Here is a 17,187-nt window from a genome sequence, read left to right as displayed (position 1 = left end):
ACGATATTGCCCTTTCTGTGGCATCATCTGGTATAGCCGCAACATTGATGCCTGGAGGGAGAACAGCACATTCAAGGTTCAAAATTCCTCTTACTATCAAAGATAATGATCTATGTAATATTGCCAAAAATTCAGACACTGCAAATTTGCTCAGAAATACCAAGATTATTGTGTGGGACGAGTGTTCAATGATGAGGAGAGAGAGCTTTGGAGCAGTGGATCGAACTCTGCAGGATGTTTGCAAAAATAATGCTCCTTTTGGGGGGATTTTAACCGTCTGCAGTAGTGACTTCCTGTAGTGAAAAGAGGCAATGATGCAGATGTTGAAAATGCTTGCATAAAAAAATCCTAATTGTGGCACAAGTTGAGGAAATTTGATTTGAAAAATAACATGCGTGTTGATGAAGATGGACTTATGTATTCACGATTTTTAATAGATGTTGGAGAAGATAAACTCCAGAAGAATAACAACGGTGAAACTGAACTCCCCAAAGATATGGTTTTACCTTTTAGGAGAATCGAAGACAGTATTGATTTCATATATCCTTCATTTGAGAATTCTGCTGAACTCTTTTCTAAAAATTGTGTTTTAGCGCCAGTGAACGAATCTGTTAGAAACATCAATTCCATCTGCATCAGACTTTTCCCTGGAAACATGAAGGAATATTGTTCATTCAATTCTGTATGTGATGGCACAAACGCAACTCATTTCTCTATAGAGTATCTCGACTCTTTGGAGATGTCAGGCTTACCACCTCATAAACTGGAGATGAAAAAAGGGTCTTCTATTATTATGATGAGAAACTTGGATTCTCCACGTCTGTGCAACGGTACACGATTGATAATTGAGGAGTTGCATAAAAATTTATTAGTAGGCAAAACTATTACATCTGAATTTAAAGATGAAATAGTCCTCATACCAAGAGTAAAATTTATATTATCAGAAAATGACGGAATACCACTACAACGCATGCTCAGTCATGTTTTGCCAAGGGCAAACAATGGACAATGTTTTGATTTACTTAGAGATGCCGGTATTTCAGCACAGGCAATTATATGTAGCACCAAGCAGAGGGAGGAGAAAAGAAAATGTGAAAGTGTTCCTTAAGAATGCACCTTTTGCTAAAAATATTGTGAATACAAATGTTCTAAGTTAGTATTATGAGGAAGCATTCCTTCCATTAATGTTCTTTTGTTTTGTAAAAGAAATGGATTTTTCACTTTATATGTTATGTATCTTTTTAAATTTTCTTTGGGTGTATATATCTTGAAACTTTCTGTTGTTCATTGTTTAAAATATAAAATAATACTTTATATGTTATGTTTGTTTTGAAACTATTTTATTGTGTATATGTCTTGAATTGTTCATTTGATTATCTTTTATAAAACTTTTATTATTATTATTATTATGATTATTATTATTATTATTGTTATTGTTGTTGTTGTTGTTGTTGTTGTTATGATTATTATTATTATTATTATTATTATTATTATTAAAACAAAATGAACGTCTATTCATTATGGAATAGCATCCCTCCTATAAGGCTTAACAAGCCAACAGGCCTACTACATGCAATGCCAGTAGTTCATTTTATTTACAAAAACTATTCCACTACCCTAACAATCCATAAATGGCATTTTTCACTCCAAATTTTTTTTTTTTTAAATATGCATTTTGAGTATATGTCTGGAATCATGTTAAAAATAATATATCGGTAGCTTTAGCCATATAAGAAATATTTGTTTTTATAACTTTGTTAAACAAAAACATTATATATATACTAGACTACCCGTGACCCGTTGGGTCAGTATGTTATATTAGCTATGGAATTCATGTATGAGCGTAACACTTGTGACGTAAAGAAAATAGTTTTTTGTAACATAACAGAAACATTTCTATGAAAGTATATTAAAATGAAAAAAGAATATAGATAGATTTCTATGAGTCGTTCTGTTTATAATTGTTTAATCTTGAAAAAAAAAAACAGCCACTGAATTATAAGTGGTTTGCCATACTTATAGGTAAATGTGCACTGAACAGATACCATAATACTTAAAGTTAAATTCAAATTTTGAAATATCTTTTAATTTAAACGTGGAAAAAAAAATTGGGTCGCTGACAACGTACACAGTAAAACAATACATTATAAAATAGTAGATTTACTTGTAAGAAAATTGCGTTAAAATAACTTAAACGTAATACAGAAATGAACGAAAAAATGCAGAAAGTATTAACAATTGTTTATTAGGATAATTTAAAGCGCAAAAAAAAAATTAGGCCAGGCCGCTGAAAACGTACACAGTAAAAAAAAATATGTTGTCAACAGGTCAAAGTTGATTTATTTGTGAGAAAATTTATAATCCTAACACCCTCTCTTGTCCGAGGGCCGGGCCGCATCCATCGCTATCCTGGTTCACGGGAGCATACTTGTCATGTACTCTTGGCCATGTTCGTCGCTCCCAGCTCACAGGACAATAGATGCAAACCAGCAGGGCTACATTCTTACTTGTCTAGTGGTGGACCCCTCAAGGGTGACCAGACTCTCACTGGTCACTGGAAAATATCTTTCTGCTGCTCAGGGCATGCGAAATGTGCATGACCCTAAGTCCGTGTGGCAACATTGTCGATTTCGGTCGTCACTCTGGCTTTGTGCTGGATCCAGTCTATCACTTTCATCATCTGGCGTCAGGGCATACCTGAAATAAACTGCATCTTCATTCAGGCCGGCAATCGAGAAAGAAAGAAAACCTCTGGTTCATTTTCGTAAAAACCAACAAAATAATTATTCAAAAATCGTTCTACACTTGTTTAAAGTCGAGTTCTTTGATCCGAGCTTCATGGTGCAGGTTGTATAACTTAAGTTCCTCTAATTAATTTCCCAGCTAAGAACAAGAGCTTTTCAACTTAGCTCTTATGGATGTTTCACCCCCTCCCCCCCCCAGGCGGGGTGAGAGCGATGTGGACACCTCGATGCCAGCTAGTAAAAAAAGGACTCTAACTCTAAAAAGCCAATCGTTTTTATCAAATCGGAAATTCCCCTTCCACCTTTCTGGAGTTATTCTTTCTTTTAGAGCTTATCTCTACCAGACCTCAACCCCCACCTGCACTGAGGTTTTTGCTTATTACCAATTAGGCATGATTAGTCACCACAGGTCGAACAATGCCTGGCGGTGACCCCTTCTCTTGACCCCCATTCTTCATCTCGCTCAACAGAGATTTTAAAAACAACCTTTCCGTTGGTAATAGATGTATAACAGTCGTGATATAGGAACAATTCTCGTTTGTCTTTCTCTTAAAAACCCCACCCCGGCACTGATGTGATAAGCGATAACTATTTATTTCCCATTGAAATATTTTATTTCTTCTGGACATTTTTACCTCTTCCTATCGCTACATAAGTACAAAATGGAAATTAAAACCGCTTAAGAACAACTATTATCTATTATCATATTTATTTATTTTTTTTCTCATTGAAATATTTACTCTTTTCTGGTGGACAGGAATCTCATAAACATCTGTTTTCCCTTGACCAAGTGTCAGCATGGCCCCCTAACCATACCTCATCCTCTCCCATCTTCTCTTCCTCTATTTGAAAAGCAAGATCATCTGGTGTCGCCAGGGATCTCGTCATATCCGCCCCTTCCTTTCACTTGTCAATTAGTCATAATTGGCATATATGTGACCTGCACCAAAAGCCTGCCCCGAAACTAGTAATTCTACAATCGGTCAATAAAAAGCAACTGACAAAAATTGTCCATTCAGCATGCAAAAATGTTCTGGTCCAATGGTTCTGGTTGTACTGCTGTATATATTATAATGTAGTATGTATGCGTGCATAGTTCTTATCATCAGAGAAAATGGCACTCATTCAATAACTAAACATGAATCCATGAAATTATAAGCTTCCACAGCTCACGAGTCATGGATTTTTATATTCGCCTACACATGCATTTTTTCAATTGATAAACTTTTTTTTCACTTTACTATTGAGGTGACTAAATCACGTACATGCAAAACAGTTTCTTGTTTTCCTTTATTTTCAGTTTTTCTCTACAAATGGCCATGTGCATGCAAAACATGTGTTCCTTTTTTTTCATTTTCGGTACTTCTCTATGACTTAACCTATGTGCATGCAACTAAGGAAAGATAACCATGCTCAGTTCACTATCAAAGGAGAGCTCATACACCCTTTAAACTACTTGTTCATTTTCTCTTTCTCACAAATCATAAAACAATCAGAAAAATATTTGCGCTTTTGATATTTGTTTTTTCATTCTTTTTTCTTTTTTAATAATGGTTTAGGGACTGACTTTGGGGTCCCTGCTTGTAACCTTGGGTTTTGTCGATGGTTGCAGCTCATGCACGCTATCCAAGTTTTGGCAGAGGGCACTCATTGGTATCACCACTCTGCTCAGGTGTGCTGTTGTTGTCACTTGTCAGTGCTTTGTGCTTACCTGATTTCTTCTTACATTTAAAACTGGGGAATTCTTTCATTATTGACTCCCACATTTTTATCCAGCTATCTGCTAATTAAAAAAACAATCTCCAGGTTTCTCTCACACCTCATTGAGTAAAAGAAAGGTCAGATCCTTTCCACACATCCATTTTTCTGATATTTCTCTTCTTTTCCAAATTTAGTTGGTCCTCAACTAAACTATTTCTTTTCAGTCAGAATTCCCAAATACAATACAGAATTCCCAATACAATTAATGATCTATCCTACAAGATCGACAGAAGTTTCCAGGCACACTACCCACATGCACATTTTCCAGTGCATTGAGCCAGTGATTGTAATAAGATCTTTTATCTCATAATTCACACGGACTCAAACAGAGATCTCTATTCATTTCTGGTGTCTTCTTTCAAACACTGTATCTCCGCATGACTAATTTATTGTTCCTCCGTGGGTCTAATTGCTCCCCTTCAAATCACTATCTTCAAAAAAATCTCACTTAATTCTCACATGATTATCTGAAGCCAACAAAATGAAAACGAGGTATATGTGGTAATCTGGTGACTGAAATAACTCCAAGCAAACGTAGCACAGTCAAGTCACATTTACGCCTCTATTTATTTATCTCTACTTGCTCAATAGCAATCCATTCTTCAGCTATACAAAAATTCAAATTTACCATCAATACTGTCGGTTTTAAATATGAGCGACATGTTGGGCACATAAGAATTATTAGCTCTACTCCAGTACAGTGCTTGATTACAAAAATATCTAAAAACCAAGAATGCAATATCTTTACTCATAACATCATAAACCTTGAAGTTTTTTTCTTTTCTTCAGACGCATCTCTCTCAATCCTTTACACGAAGGGAAAGAACTGACGTCCTCAGCTCATGCACACCTCTTGGCATAGAGGCACATCTCCCAATGATATTTCATACTTTCACAATTTCAAAGCCTTCTCAACGACTGCATATTTAATTTTTTCAAAACAGAATACTATGAGCACCGTTAGTTTCTTTAAGACATTCTACTTGACAGTTTAAATGCTTCAAAACTATTTACCATGCGATTGATTTCATTTTTTTAAATGTAAATTCCCAGGCTAAATGATTTTTCTTTGACAGCCTAAATGTTTTACTGCCACTTCAAACCAATTTACCACCTCACACCCTGTGAAAACTCTGACCAAATAATTTTCTATTCAACAGTTTAAATACCTTAACATCACTTCCAACAATATATTATTCACATTTCATGAAATCTCTCAGGCTAACTGATTTTCTATTAAACAGTTTAAATACCTTTATGACGAGATCCCTGGCGACACCAGATGATCTTGCTTTTCAAATAGAGGAAGAGAAGATGGGAGAGGAAAAACAGATGTTCATAAGATTCCTGTCCACAGAAAAGAGTAAATATTTCAATGAGAGAAGAAATAGTGAATATTTCGATGGGAAATAAATAAATAAATAAATATGATAATGAGATTCTCGAGTTGGCAGAAAAAGCATTACAGGGTCGTTTTCTGGTTTAGGTTAGAACAACAATTCAAATTATTAAAGAAACAATGTTTTGTTGAAAGGTACAATGACTTGGGTTCAAAAGGTCTGTTTTGGTGTCTGGGAGGTGTTGTCGTTGGGCCCACCTGTTGTATTTAACTGCCAGGCCATCGGGCCAAGTGATAAGTTAGTTGGACAGATAAATAAATAAATTGAACCTAGGGAGAGATATGGTCATGACAGACGAAGACGAGAGAAAAGAAAGAGAAAATGAAATGAATAAAATAATGAGTTCACGAGAGAAGGAAAAGAATAAGATAATGGAAAAAAGAAAGAATAACTCCAAAAAGGCAGAGGGAGGAATTTCTGATTTGATAAAAACGATTGACTTTTTGGAGTTAGAGTCCAGAGTGCTTTTTACTGACTGGCATCGAGACGTACACATCGCTCTCACCCCGCCAGGGGGGGGGGGTGAAACCCTCATAAGAGCTAAGTTGAAAGCTCTTGTTCTTAGCTGGGAAATTGATTAGTGGAACTTAAGTATACAACCTGCATTATGAAACTTGAATCAAAGAACTCGACTAAACAAGTGTAAAACGATTTGTGAATATTTTGTTTTGTTATATAAAAATGTCCCAGAGTTTTTCCTTGTTCCTCGATTTGCCAGCCTGAATGAAGATACAGTCTGTTTCAGATATCCCCTGACGCCAGATGATGAAGGAGACAGACTGGATCCAGCACGAAGCCAGAGTGACGACCGAAATCGACAATGTTGCCACATGGACTTAGGGTCATGTGCATTTCGCATTCCCTGAGTAGCAAAAAGATATTTTCCAGTGACCAGTGAGAGTCTGATCACCCTTAAGGGGTCCACCACTCGATAAGTAAGAATGTAGCCCTGCTGGTTTGCATCTATGGTCCTGTAAGCTGGGAGCGACGAACACGGCCAGAAGTACATCACAAGTATGCTCCCGTGAACCAAGATAGTGACATTATACTTTAACATCACTTCCAACAATATTTTATTCACCTTTCATGAAAACTCTCAGGCCAACTGATTTTCTTTTCAACGCAGGTGAGAATGCTACACAACAATTACACACGTTATCAGTCCTCATCTAAATTTTTTTTTTCTTTTCCAAAACAAAAATAGTACATTTCCATACAATTATTAAAATAATGAAACAGTTCTCTTCATTTTTTTTTCTTCAATCAAATCACGGTTCTATCAAACTCCATTTGTTTTATCCTAAAAGGATTTAAGATTCAATTTCATGATACACATGTTTTAGTTTCTCTTCTGTCTATCCCCATTGGTTTCTATCTACTAGCACATCTGAAAGAGTGGCCTGTGCTACAGCCTGCCAATACCACGTGCGCACAAGGGCCCGACATGCACACGACACGACAGCACCAACAGTTGCAACCCAGTCCATTATCAGATTGCTACCCGGTTAACTACTTTTGGTCTACCTGGTTCATTGCTCCTGCTGACAGGAACCTTGCTTCCCAATTCTCAGTTTTTTTTTCCTTTAATTTTAATAAAATTCTCCAACCAAACGCCCCTTTATTTGACAGTCTAAGTGTCTCACCACTAATCTCAGGCAAATCATTACTTCATCTTTAATTTATTCTTATGAGAGCTTCTATTCATTACAAAATCAGCACGGCATCAATACCGCCGGTTTCTATTTCTCTAAAGATCGGTATACTTCTCTCAATCCCTATTTCGTTTCCCTTTTCACAACCATTCTTCAGGTTATCTCGGCATGAGCGTCTCTCTCTCTCTCTCTCTCTCTCTCTCTCTCTCTCACTTATTGACCTTTCTATCTCATGGTGCATTATTCTCAAGAGTTTTCCCGTTCATCAGTGGTGCACAGTGTCTGTCACTGCGGACCGGGCGGAGATCACATATCTATGATATTCGTATTCTCACATGCCTATTCCATGGCATCTCACGCAGACACACCCAGTGTCTCGTTAAATCTACCGTCAAACTCCATGTATTACACACCGTGCATTCAGCACTTTTTCATACACTCTCCGTGGGGTTTGCATCCCATTTTGGGCAATTCTATTCACTGCATTTTCATTACATTTCTTCATGCCTTCACGGCCAGTACACCTTGTACATTTCTCCGCCTCTACTTTTATACCTCATACACAGTGCACTCCGCACGTCTTCACATCCCTTCCGCGGGGATCACATCATACCCAGCCAATTCTTTCTGGCTTCCTCCACGCATTTTTTCTTCTAAAACTGCCAACTTTTTTTTTTTTTTTTTTTTTTTTTTTTTACAAAGGTATCACCACATTATCAAGGCCCAGAGGCCACTCAAGGATAAGGGTTAAAGAGTGTACAGTAGAAATTGGTCAATATAGTAATTATTAGTAATGAAAATTTGGTAAATTTAATAACTTATATGGAACGGCTCATCAAGAACTTATTTACTTTAGACTTGAACACAACCATATTGTAGTCAGCCGGAAAGCAGGAAAACGGAAGACAATTCCATAGGCGTGCAGTTCTAAGAAAGAAGCTTTGTTCATGGAATCTACGTTTAGGTTTAGGCACAGATAAAGAGTGGGGGAAATTATTGATAGTGTTTACAGCTAGACGAGTGTTTCTTGTGAAAGTTTGGCGAGGGGGGACCATAGATTGAAGCTCAGTCGAACACTTTCCATGAAAATAACGATACATCAGAGACAAACTCGCAACATCTCTTCTGTGAGATAGAGGTTGCAAGGAGGAGAAAAGGACATCTCCTACGAGGCTACGAAGTCTATTTTGAACTCTATCAAGGCAGGACAAGTCCTTTCTAGCAGCTCCTGCCCAGATGTGGCAACAGTATTCCATCCTTGGACGTACCTGGCTCTTATATAGGTAGAGAATAGCATCAGCAGTGAGATATCTACTGGATCGATAGAAAGATCCCACCATTTTTCCAGCGGCCTTGGCAACAGATTTGATATACGTGTTCCATTTAAGATCAGGAGTAATGGTCAAGCCCAGAAGCTTGTCAAAACTTGAGGCCTCCTGAAGACGAGAGCCATTCATTTCAATTGATGACAAATGTGAATTAGAATGTTGATGGTGTAAAGAGAGAAGCTTGGTTTTAGATGCATTAAAAGTAACCAGCCACTCCTTTCCCCATTGTACTACGTGCTCAAGATCAGAGGAGAGAGAATTGGAGAGAACTTGGTCGTTTACTGTCTTAGATGTGGTACCATAAATGGTAGTCTGTCGCTCTCTTTGTGTCTTAGTTCTTTTCTTTCTCTATTTTCTTTTCTTCTTTTTCCAACCCCGTTCGTTTCCAAACCCGTTCGCCATATCTATCTACCTCTCTCTCCATTATGCTTATTTCTTCTCTTTATTCATTTCTAGTCTCTGTTTCTCTCTTTTTTTTCAACCGACCACTAAATTCCCTTTCATGTTAAGCCTGATTCAAGGGTTGACTTTTCTAACCATTTCTCCCCTCCATGTTTACTAAATCTGTTTACTGCTATACCTTTTAAGGGGACCTGCCTCTCTCTCTCTCTCTCTCTCTCTCTCTCTCTCTCTCTCTCTCTCATATCAGTGACAACATATGCGCTTCCGTTCTTATACAACAATGACATATCAACCAGTCTAACGAATACATATTTCATTTTCACTTTTTCCTGTGGGGATGGGAGCAAAAATCAACAATACTTTGCATATTAAGACAAAACTTTCGTTACGGGAGACTTAATAATGAAAAACCACACTGACAACCGCACCTAAAAAAAAAATTTGGAGCGAAGCAATAGGAACCAACAAAAATCTGCCCTTACCTCTCTTATCGTCTGCTTCGTTTCTTTCCATCTCTCCTTTTCTCTGTCTTTCGTGGTCCTCCTTGCTCCTTGCTGCAGTTTTTTTTCTCATGCATTTTGACGGCTAGCTATTATGTTTTTAGCTATGCCCTCAAAGTTCAATTTCAATATTTCTTTCCTTTCCGATAAATTCAATGTCAGTCTTTCTTTTTTTTTCAATAAATTTTCTTTTCAATGGTTCGTTTCCCTGGATTTTTTAAAAAACATTTTTGGGGGGGCCATTTTCCTTATATTTTTCAATGTTTTTTTTTCTAAGAAAACTGAGTTCCAGACGCTTCAAAAGTGTGTTCGTGGTTACTCATTCATGCACATCTCAGAGATGTGATATCCTAGGTCATCGGCACCATAATATAACCCTAACACCCTCTCTGTCCAAGGGCTGAGCCGCATCCATCGCTATCCTGGTTCACGGGAGCATACTTGTGATGTACTTCTGGCCGTGTTCATCGCTCCCAGCTTACAGGACCATAGATGCAACCCAGCAGGGCTACATTCTTACTTGTCTAGTGGTGGACTCCTTAAGGGTGATCAGACTCTCACTGGTCACTGGAAAATATCCTTCTGCTGCTCAGGTGAGAGCGATATGGACGCCTAGATGCCAGCTAGTAAAAGGACTCTAACTCTAAAAAGCCAATCGTTTTTATCAAATCAGAAATTCCCCTTTCACCTTTCTGGAGTTATTTTTTCTTTTTCTTCCTTTCCTCTCCCTCTCTTCTTTTATCCTATTAATTTGTACTCCTTTTTTCTTCTTTTGAATTTCCTCCCTCTCTCTGTTTCCCTAATTCCTCCTCTCGGCTTTATCTATACCAATTTTTAACCCTCATTGCACTTAGGTGTTAACTTATCATCAAATTAGGAGTTATTAGTCACCACAGGTCGAACAATGCCTGGCGGCGACCCCTCACCCCAAGCTGTCTTTCATATCGCCCAACACAGGTTTTAAAAACAACCTTTTCATTGTTAACAGATATATAACAGGCATGATATAGGAACAATTCTCGTTTGTCCCTCTCTTAAAAACCCCACCCCGGCACTGATGTGATAAGCAATAACTATTTATTTCCCATTGAAATATTTTATTTCTTCTGGACATTTTTGCCTCTTCATATCGCTACATAAGTACAAAATGGAAATTAAAACCGCTTAAGAACAACTATTATCTATTATCATATTTATTTATTTTTTTTTCTCATTGAAATATTTACTCTTTTCTGGTGGACAGGAATCTCATAAACATCTATTTTTCCTTGACCAAGTGTCAGCATGGCCCCCTAACCATACCTCATCCTCTCCCATCTTCTCTTCCTCTATTTGAAAAGCAAGATCATCTGGTGCCGCCAGGGATCTCGTCATACAAATATATATATATATATGTGTGTGTGTGTGTGTGTGTGTGTGTGTGTGTGTGTATATATAGTTTATTCATATATATATTTATGTATATATATATATATATATATAGTTTATTCATATATATATATATATATATATGTATATATATAGTTTATTCATATATATATATATATATATATATATATATATATATATATATATATATATATATATATATATAGGGTATAGGGGGCTCTGGGTAGAGGTAGTACCTTTGAGTCTCTGGCTGCTGCACTCAATAGGGTGGACAGAGATCACTGGTCCTCACCCATCTCCTAAATCTCTCACTTGCTAGCTCCAAGAGCTATACCCTGGGTACTGGTCTCAGCAGGCCTGCCAAACCTTGTGAGGGGACGGTGTTGGTACAGCATCGCTAAGCAATGTGTCCACTAGACTGAACTAACCGTTAGAGTCAAGGACCAAGAAATAGCTGGTATGGTATCCAGCTGCACAGAAAGCGTACCAGGGTGGATCAGTGTTGGCTCACAACTTATCTAGGAGATGGAACACTCTTACAAGAAAATCCTGCGATCGTTTTATCATCTGACGTGTGGCACATGTGTGCACCTGTACAGACCATGTTAATCCGATGGAGAGAGTGTGCTTTGTTCAGCACAAGCAATGACCACGCAAAACAAATCAAAGTGCCGGTTGTTCAGTGAACAATTTTCACTCATTTAAGCCTAAGGTTTGGTACATCGATATGTGCTTTCTTTTTTTTTTTTTTTTTTTAACTAATAATCAATTAACAAAACCCTGTGGCGATGATGGGATTGTGACGGGAACAGGTGAAGGATGTCACTGGTAGTTCCTAGCATGAACATTGCATATAGGTGGTGGAAGGTAGATGGCCATTTTTCACAACACCTGCAAGTAATTGTGTGACTCGTGTCCTCCTTTCATAACAAAGCAGCCCTTTATAGGATGGCACTGCTTTCCTCTTCATGGGGAAGGGTCTATAAAAGGTGACCTAAAAATTGTTTACTTGCTCACGTCCCTGTCATCAGGTGCAGATGTCTGGGCATCCAATATTTGCACCCAAATCAAGAATAGAAACAAAATACATGGAACGAATATGTTCATTGCGACTTGGAATGTAAGAACACTCCAGGATAACAAAAGGAACCCTGAACGAAAAACCGCTATTATGGCACGTGTGTTAAGGCATCATAGAATTTCTGTTGCAGCTCTTTCTGAAACTTGGTTTGCTGATACAGGACAGCTAGAGGAAGTTGAAGGTGGATACACTTTTTATTGGACTGGAAAACCAAGTTCTGAGAAACGTGAATCTGGTGTTGGTTTTGCCATCAGGACTGATATTGCCAAAAATCTTGAGTCCCTGCCCGTTGGTATAAATGACAGACTTATGTCCTTGCGCATTGCAGTAGGAAGGGACAAATATGCCACATTTTTTAGTTGCTATGCACCTACACTTAATTCATCTGATGAGTTAAAGGAGAGGTTTTACTCCTCTTTACGCGAACAAATCAACAAGGTCTGTGTACAGGATAAGCTGTTTGTCTTGGGTGACTTCAATGCTCGTGTGGGTAGTGATACACAATTCTGGAGAAATGTCATTGGTTCACATGGAATTGGTAAAGTCAACTCAAATGGTGTTCTCTTATTGTCTCTTTGCAGTGAATTCGATCTTTTGCTCACTAATACAGTGTTTCAGCTGCCTAATTGTAAGAAAGCCAGTTGGAAAAATCCCCGGCCTAATCATTATCATCTCATTGATTATGTCATTATGCGCCGTTCTGATAGTCAAGATATAAATTTTACACGTTCTTACAGCATCGGGGAATGTTGGTCAGACCATAAATTAATCTGCTCCACAGTCAGGATGAAAACCAAACGCCCTGTTCAAAACCAACGTAACTCTTCCATCAAGAGAATTGATGTAGGCAAGTTGAAAGTTAAGGAGATAATGCACTCATTTCAAAAGGCTACTGATGAAAAGCTGTCCTCCGTTATGTGGGAATGATATTGAGGCATCTTGGAGAGAGTTTAAAACTGCAGTGTATGACTCTGCTAAAGAGTCATTAGGATATGTTCGAAGGAAAAACCAAGATTGGTTTGGTGAAAATGATTCAAATATCGTCCCACTGCTCAATAACATGCATCAAACCCATCAAGTATGGATTACTGACAAAAATTCTTCAGTGAAACACAAGGCTTTCAGAATGGTCAAAAGGTTGGCACAATCTCAGCTCCGGAAAATGAAACAAAACTGGTGGAAGCAGAAAGCTGAGGCCTTACAAGATGCGGCAGATAGGTGCGATTTTAAATCATTCTACCAAAACCTCAAGGGGGTGTTTGGTCCCATTTTAAGGGGGACATCTCCAATGTTTTCGTCGGATGGCATTCTTCTCACTGATAAGAAAGACATTACTAAGCACTGGGCTGAACACTTTACAAATGTTTTAAACAAAGAATCGACAGTGGATCGAGGAGTGATTGATGATATTCCTCAGAGACCAACCATCGAGGCGCTTGCTGATACTCCGTCCATATCGGAGATTGAATGGGCTGTGAAGCAACTTTCAAATGGTAAGGCTCCAGGTGATGACGGCATACCTGCAGAAATATACAAATGTGGAAGCCACCTGTTAATCAGGAAACTAAGTGCCCTGTTTTCATTAATATGGGAACTTGGTACCGTGCCACAACAGTTCAAAGACGCATCAATTATTCACCTGTTTAAGCACAAAGGAAATAAGTGTGAGTGTGATAACCATAGAGGAATTTCTCTTTTGTCTGTTGCTGGTAAGATTCTAGCTCGTGTAATCCTAAACAGACTCAATGGTTCAATCTGTAAAACTGTGCTCCCAGAAACCCAGTGTGGTTTTAGGGCAGGAAGAGGTACTGTGGATATGATCTTCAGCCTTCGGCAACTACAGGAGAAAGCGAGGGAGCAGAATAAGGACTTATTTGTCACATTTGTTGACCTCACAAAGGCATTTGATACCGTCTGTAGGGATGCCCTGTGGACTGTTTTGAGGAGGCTTGGTATTCCGGACAAGATGTTGAATGTGATTGTCTCCTTTCACTGGGGAATGGTGGCGACAGTACGATCTGGCTGTGAACAAAGTGAACCATTTGAAGTGTCAAATGGAACTAAGCAAGGATGTGTCCTTGCTCCGATCCTATTTGCTCTTTTCTTTTCAGTGATGCTTGAGACAGCTTTCAGGAACACCTCAGGAGGCATAGGTGTTGAGTATCGATCAAGTGGAGGATTATTTAACCAGCAACGGTTCAAGGCCAAAACCAAGACTTCTGTGCAGACTGTTCTTGACCTCCTTTATGCTGATGACTGTGCTCTTGTCACCCATAGTCTTGATGACATGCAAAACATCCTCAACAGCTAAAACCAAACACTACGTCCTCTTCACAACCAGTGGTATATGTTGATGGTGAAGCTTTGAAAACAGTATCTTCTTTTACATACCTCGGCTCTATTGTGTCTGATGATGCTAAATTTGAAAAGGACATCCAATGTAGAATTAATAAAGCTAGTGAGGCATTTGGTAGGTTGCGACACAGACTCTGGAACAGCCACGATGTCTCTAAAAGTAAAGGTGGCAGTCTACAAATCTGTTGTTCTGCTTACTCTTCTGTATGGTGCCGAAACGTGGACCTTGTACCGCAAGCATATAAATCAGCTTGACTCCTTCCATATGAGATGTCTGCGTTTTATCTGCAATGTTGGATGGCAGGATTGTGTTCCGAATAGTGAATTACTGGAGAGATGTGAAATCACTGGTATTGAATCATTTTTAATCAGGATACAAATGCGGTGGTCGGGTCATCTTGTAAGAATGGATGACTCAAGAGTTCCTAAGAAACTTTTTTATGGGCAACTGACAAATTCTGTCTGTCCAATAGGGCGTCCCCTGCTTCGTTACAAAGCTAAACTAAAAGACAACCTGAAATGTTGTGGAATTTCTCTGAGTTCCTGGGAGAGTGCAGCAGAGGATTGCAGAAAATGGAGGAAGACGTGTTTCCTGGGGACCAAAGAATTTGAACAAAACCGCCTTTGTCATAGGGACACCCTTCGTGCAAATATGAAGACAAAACGCAAGAAACATCCACCTAAAAATGAATATGTATGCCATTGTGGTTTCAGAGCACGCAGCAAAGCGGGGTTATCTGTTCATTCGAGAAGGCATCTTTGACCTACGAGCATATGAAAGTTCACCATCTGCGGAGGAGTGTGCGGGACGTCTACAGGATTGCAATTACGCATGTGGTGTCACAGATCTTGGGAGCTGCTGAAGATTGCATACTGAACCCTCCTTCATCGTCTTCGATGAGAGAATCCACCATGTATATATATATATATATAGTTTATTCATATATATATATATATTTGTATATATTTTATTCATCTATAAATATAAAAGCTAAAATGTTTGTATCTATGTATGTGTGTTCGCTTTTTCTGTGTGTCAACAAAAGGCTTTTTTCAGAGAAGCGGTCACTCGCTTAACAACTTTTTAAAACTTTTTATATCACATACAAATCGTAATATCTCACAGTTAACAACTCGCCTGTCTATTTAATTTGGTCGATTTCGGGAAGATAAATATTTAATATTTGTTGCTCGCTTCATGTGGCTTAGTCTTTTTCCTATAACATCTTCGGGGGAAAAAAAAGCGTTCAGCAGTAAATGAAATCCCGCAGTCAAACTGACCTCATTAACTCATTAAAACGAGCACCTGCTAAATCCAACTAATTAAATAAATTCAAACGTGTTTCCGTAAACATGTCGTGGTGGGGCAATGGTTAACGTCGACTCTTTTTTTTTTCACAACTTTGCCTCAACAGTTCAGGTTCGATCCTCATACTTAGTTTTTTTTTTTTTAACTCCCCCAAACACCCGGGCAACGCCGGGTACCCCTCGCTAGTCTTCTATATATATAACAGCGAAAATGTGTGTATGTATGTATGTATGTTTGAATGTTTGTATGTGTGTTTGTATGTCCACTAAAAACTTTCGACAAACATGACGAAATTTCACAAATTCGGTATCACATTAAAGCTCCATCCTTCGCTCGAAAAATATCGAAAAATTGGCAAAAACCGTTCATTTTTTCACCCTGAAATCGACAATTTTTGACTTTTGGGGGGGGTCAACAAAAACGGTACTCTTGTGACGATGACCGGTTCTACCCATGCGTCAGATGATGTCATGAACTGATTTACTTTAAATAGTTGAAACTAAATTTCATGTACGTCGCGTTAGATCAGTTTGTTAGCGCATTGTTTCATTATCTAAACGTTTTGGGTTCGAATCGGGGTGTGAGATGTATTTTTTTTTCGATTTTTTAAATTTAAATATTGAACCAGTGCCATTTTTTCACGTAACGTTCATTTTTGATTTTTTTTTTTACTTCGCTTATCCATCCTCGACCACACACCGAAAAACACCCGAGTATCCACCGATTTTTTAAATTTTAATAGCGAAACAAGCTTATTTAATCCATTTTATACAGGTTCGTTTTACTTTTTTCTTTTGTTTCTTCGATTTTACATTTAAAATCGTTCGTTTGTCTTACGTTTGTTTTTTTTTTGCTTTTTTGATTACCACCACCCCCCACCCCCGCTTAAGTTTTAACGTTCGTTTTTTACTTCACTTATAACAAACAAACCTGGTCATTGACCTCATTTGCTGACGTCGTCGTCGTTGTCGTAACGCTTGACGACTTCCGTGCGCGCACTTGTCAATTTGGTTCTTACTTAAATAAATTCAAACATCTTTCAGTAACTCATTCTGGCTGGCCGATTTTATTTTCAAACTTCGCCTCAGGGCTTCCGGTTTGATCCTACACCCCCCCCCCGTTTCTTTTTTATTTAACACCACACACACACACACCTCCAAACACCCGGGGCAACGCCAGGTACACCCACTAGTATATATATGAGTACATATATATATATATATATATATATATATATATATATATAGAGAGAGAGAGAAAGTATAT

General features: G+C 38.2%; 1 protein-coding gene across 1 annotated transcript; it reads left to right on the top strand.

The window, feature by feature from the left end:
- Positions 1-391: 391 nt before the first annotated feature.
- Positions 392-1,108, top strand: LOC145274297 (uncharacterized). The gene has a single exon (XM_080127391.1). It carries the CDS (start codon positions 392-394, stop codon positions 1,106-1,108), a length of 717 nt encoding a protein of 238 aa, XP_079983517.1.
- The last annotated feature ends 16,079 nt before the right edge of the window (positions 1,109-17,187 follow it).

This window comes from Euprymna scolopes, unplaced genomic scaffold, assembly GCF_053919585.1.
Source record: "Euprymna scolopes isolate OS-2025 unplaced genomic scaffold, ASM5391958v1 sca317, whole genome shotgun sequence".
In the NCBI taxonomy this organism is placed as follows: domain Eukaryota; kingdom Metazoa; phylum Mollusca; class Cephalopoda; order Sepiida; family Sepiolidae; genus Euprymna; species Euprymna scolopes.
This window is presented reverse-complemented; position numbering and strand designations above follow the sequence as displayed.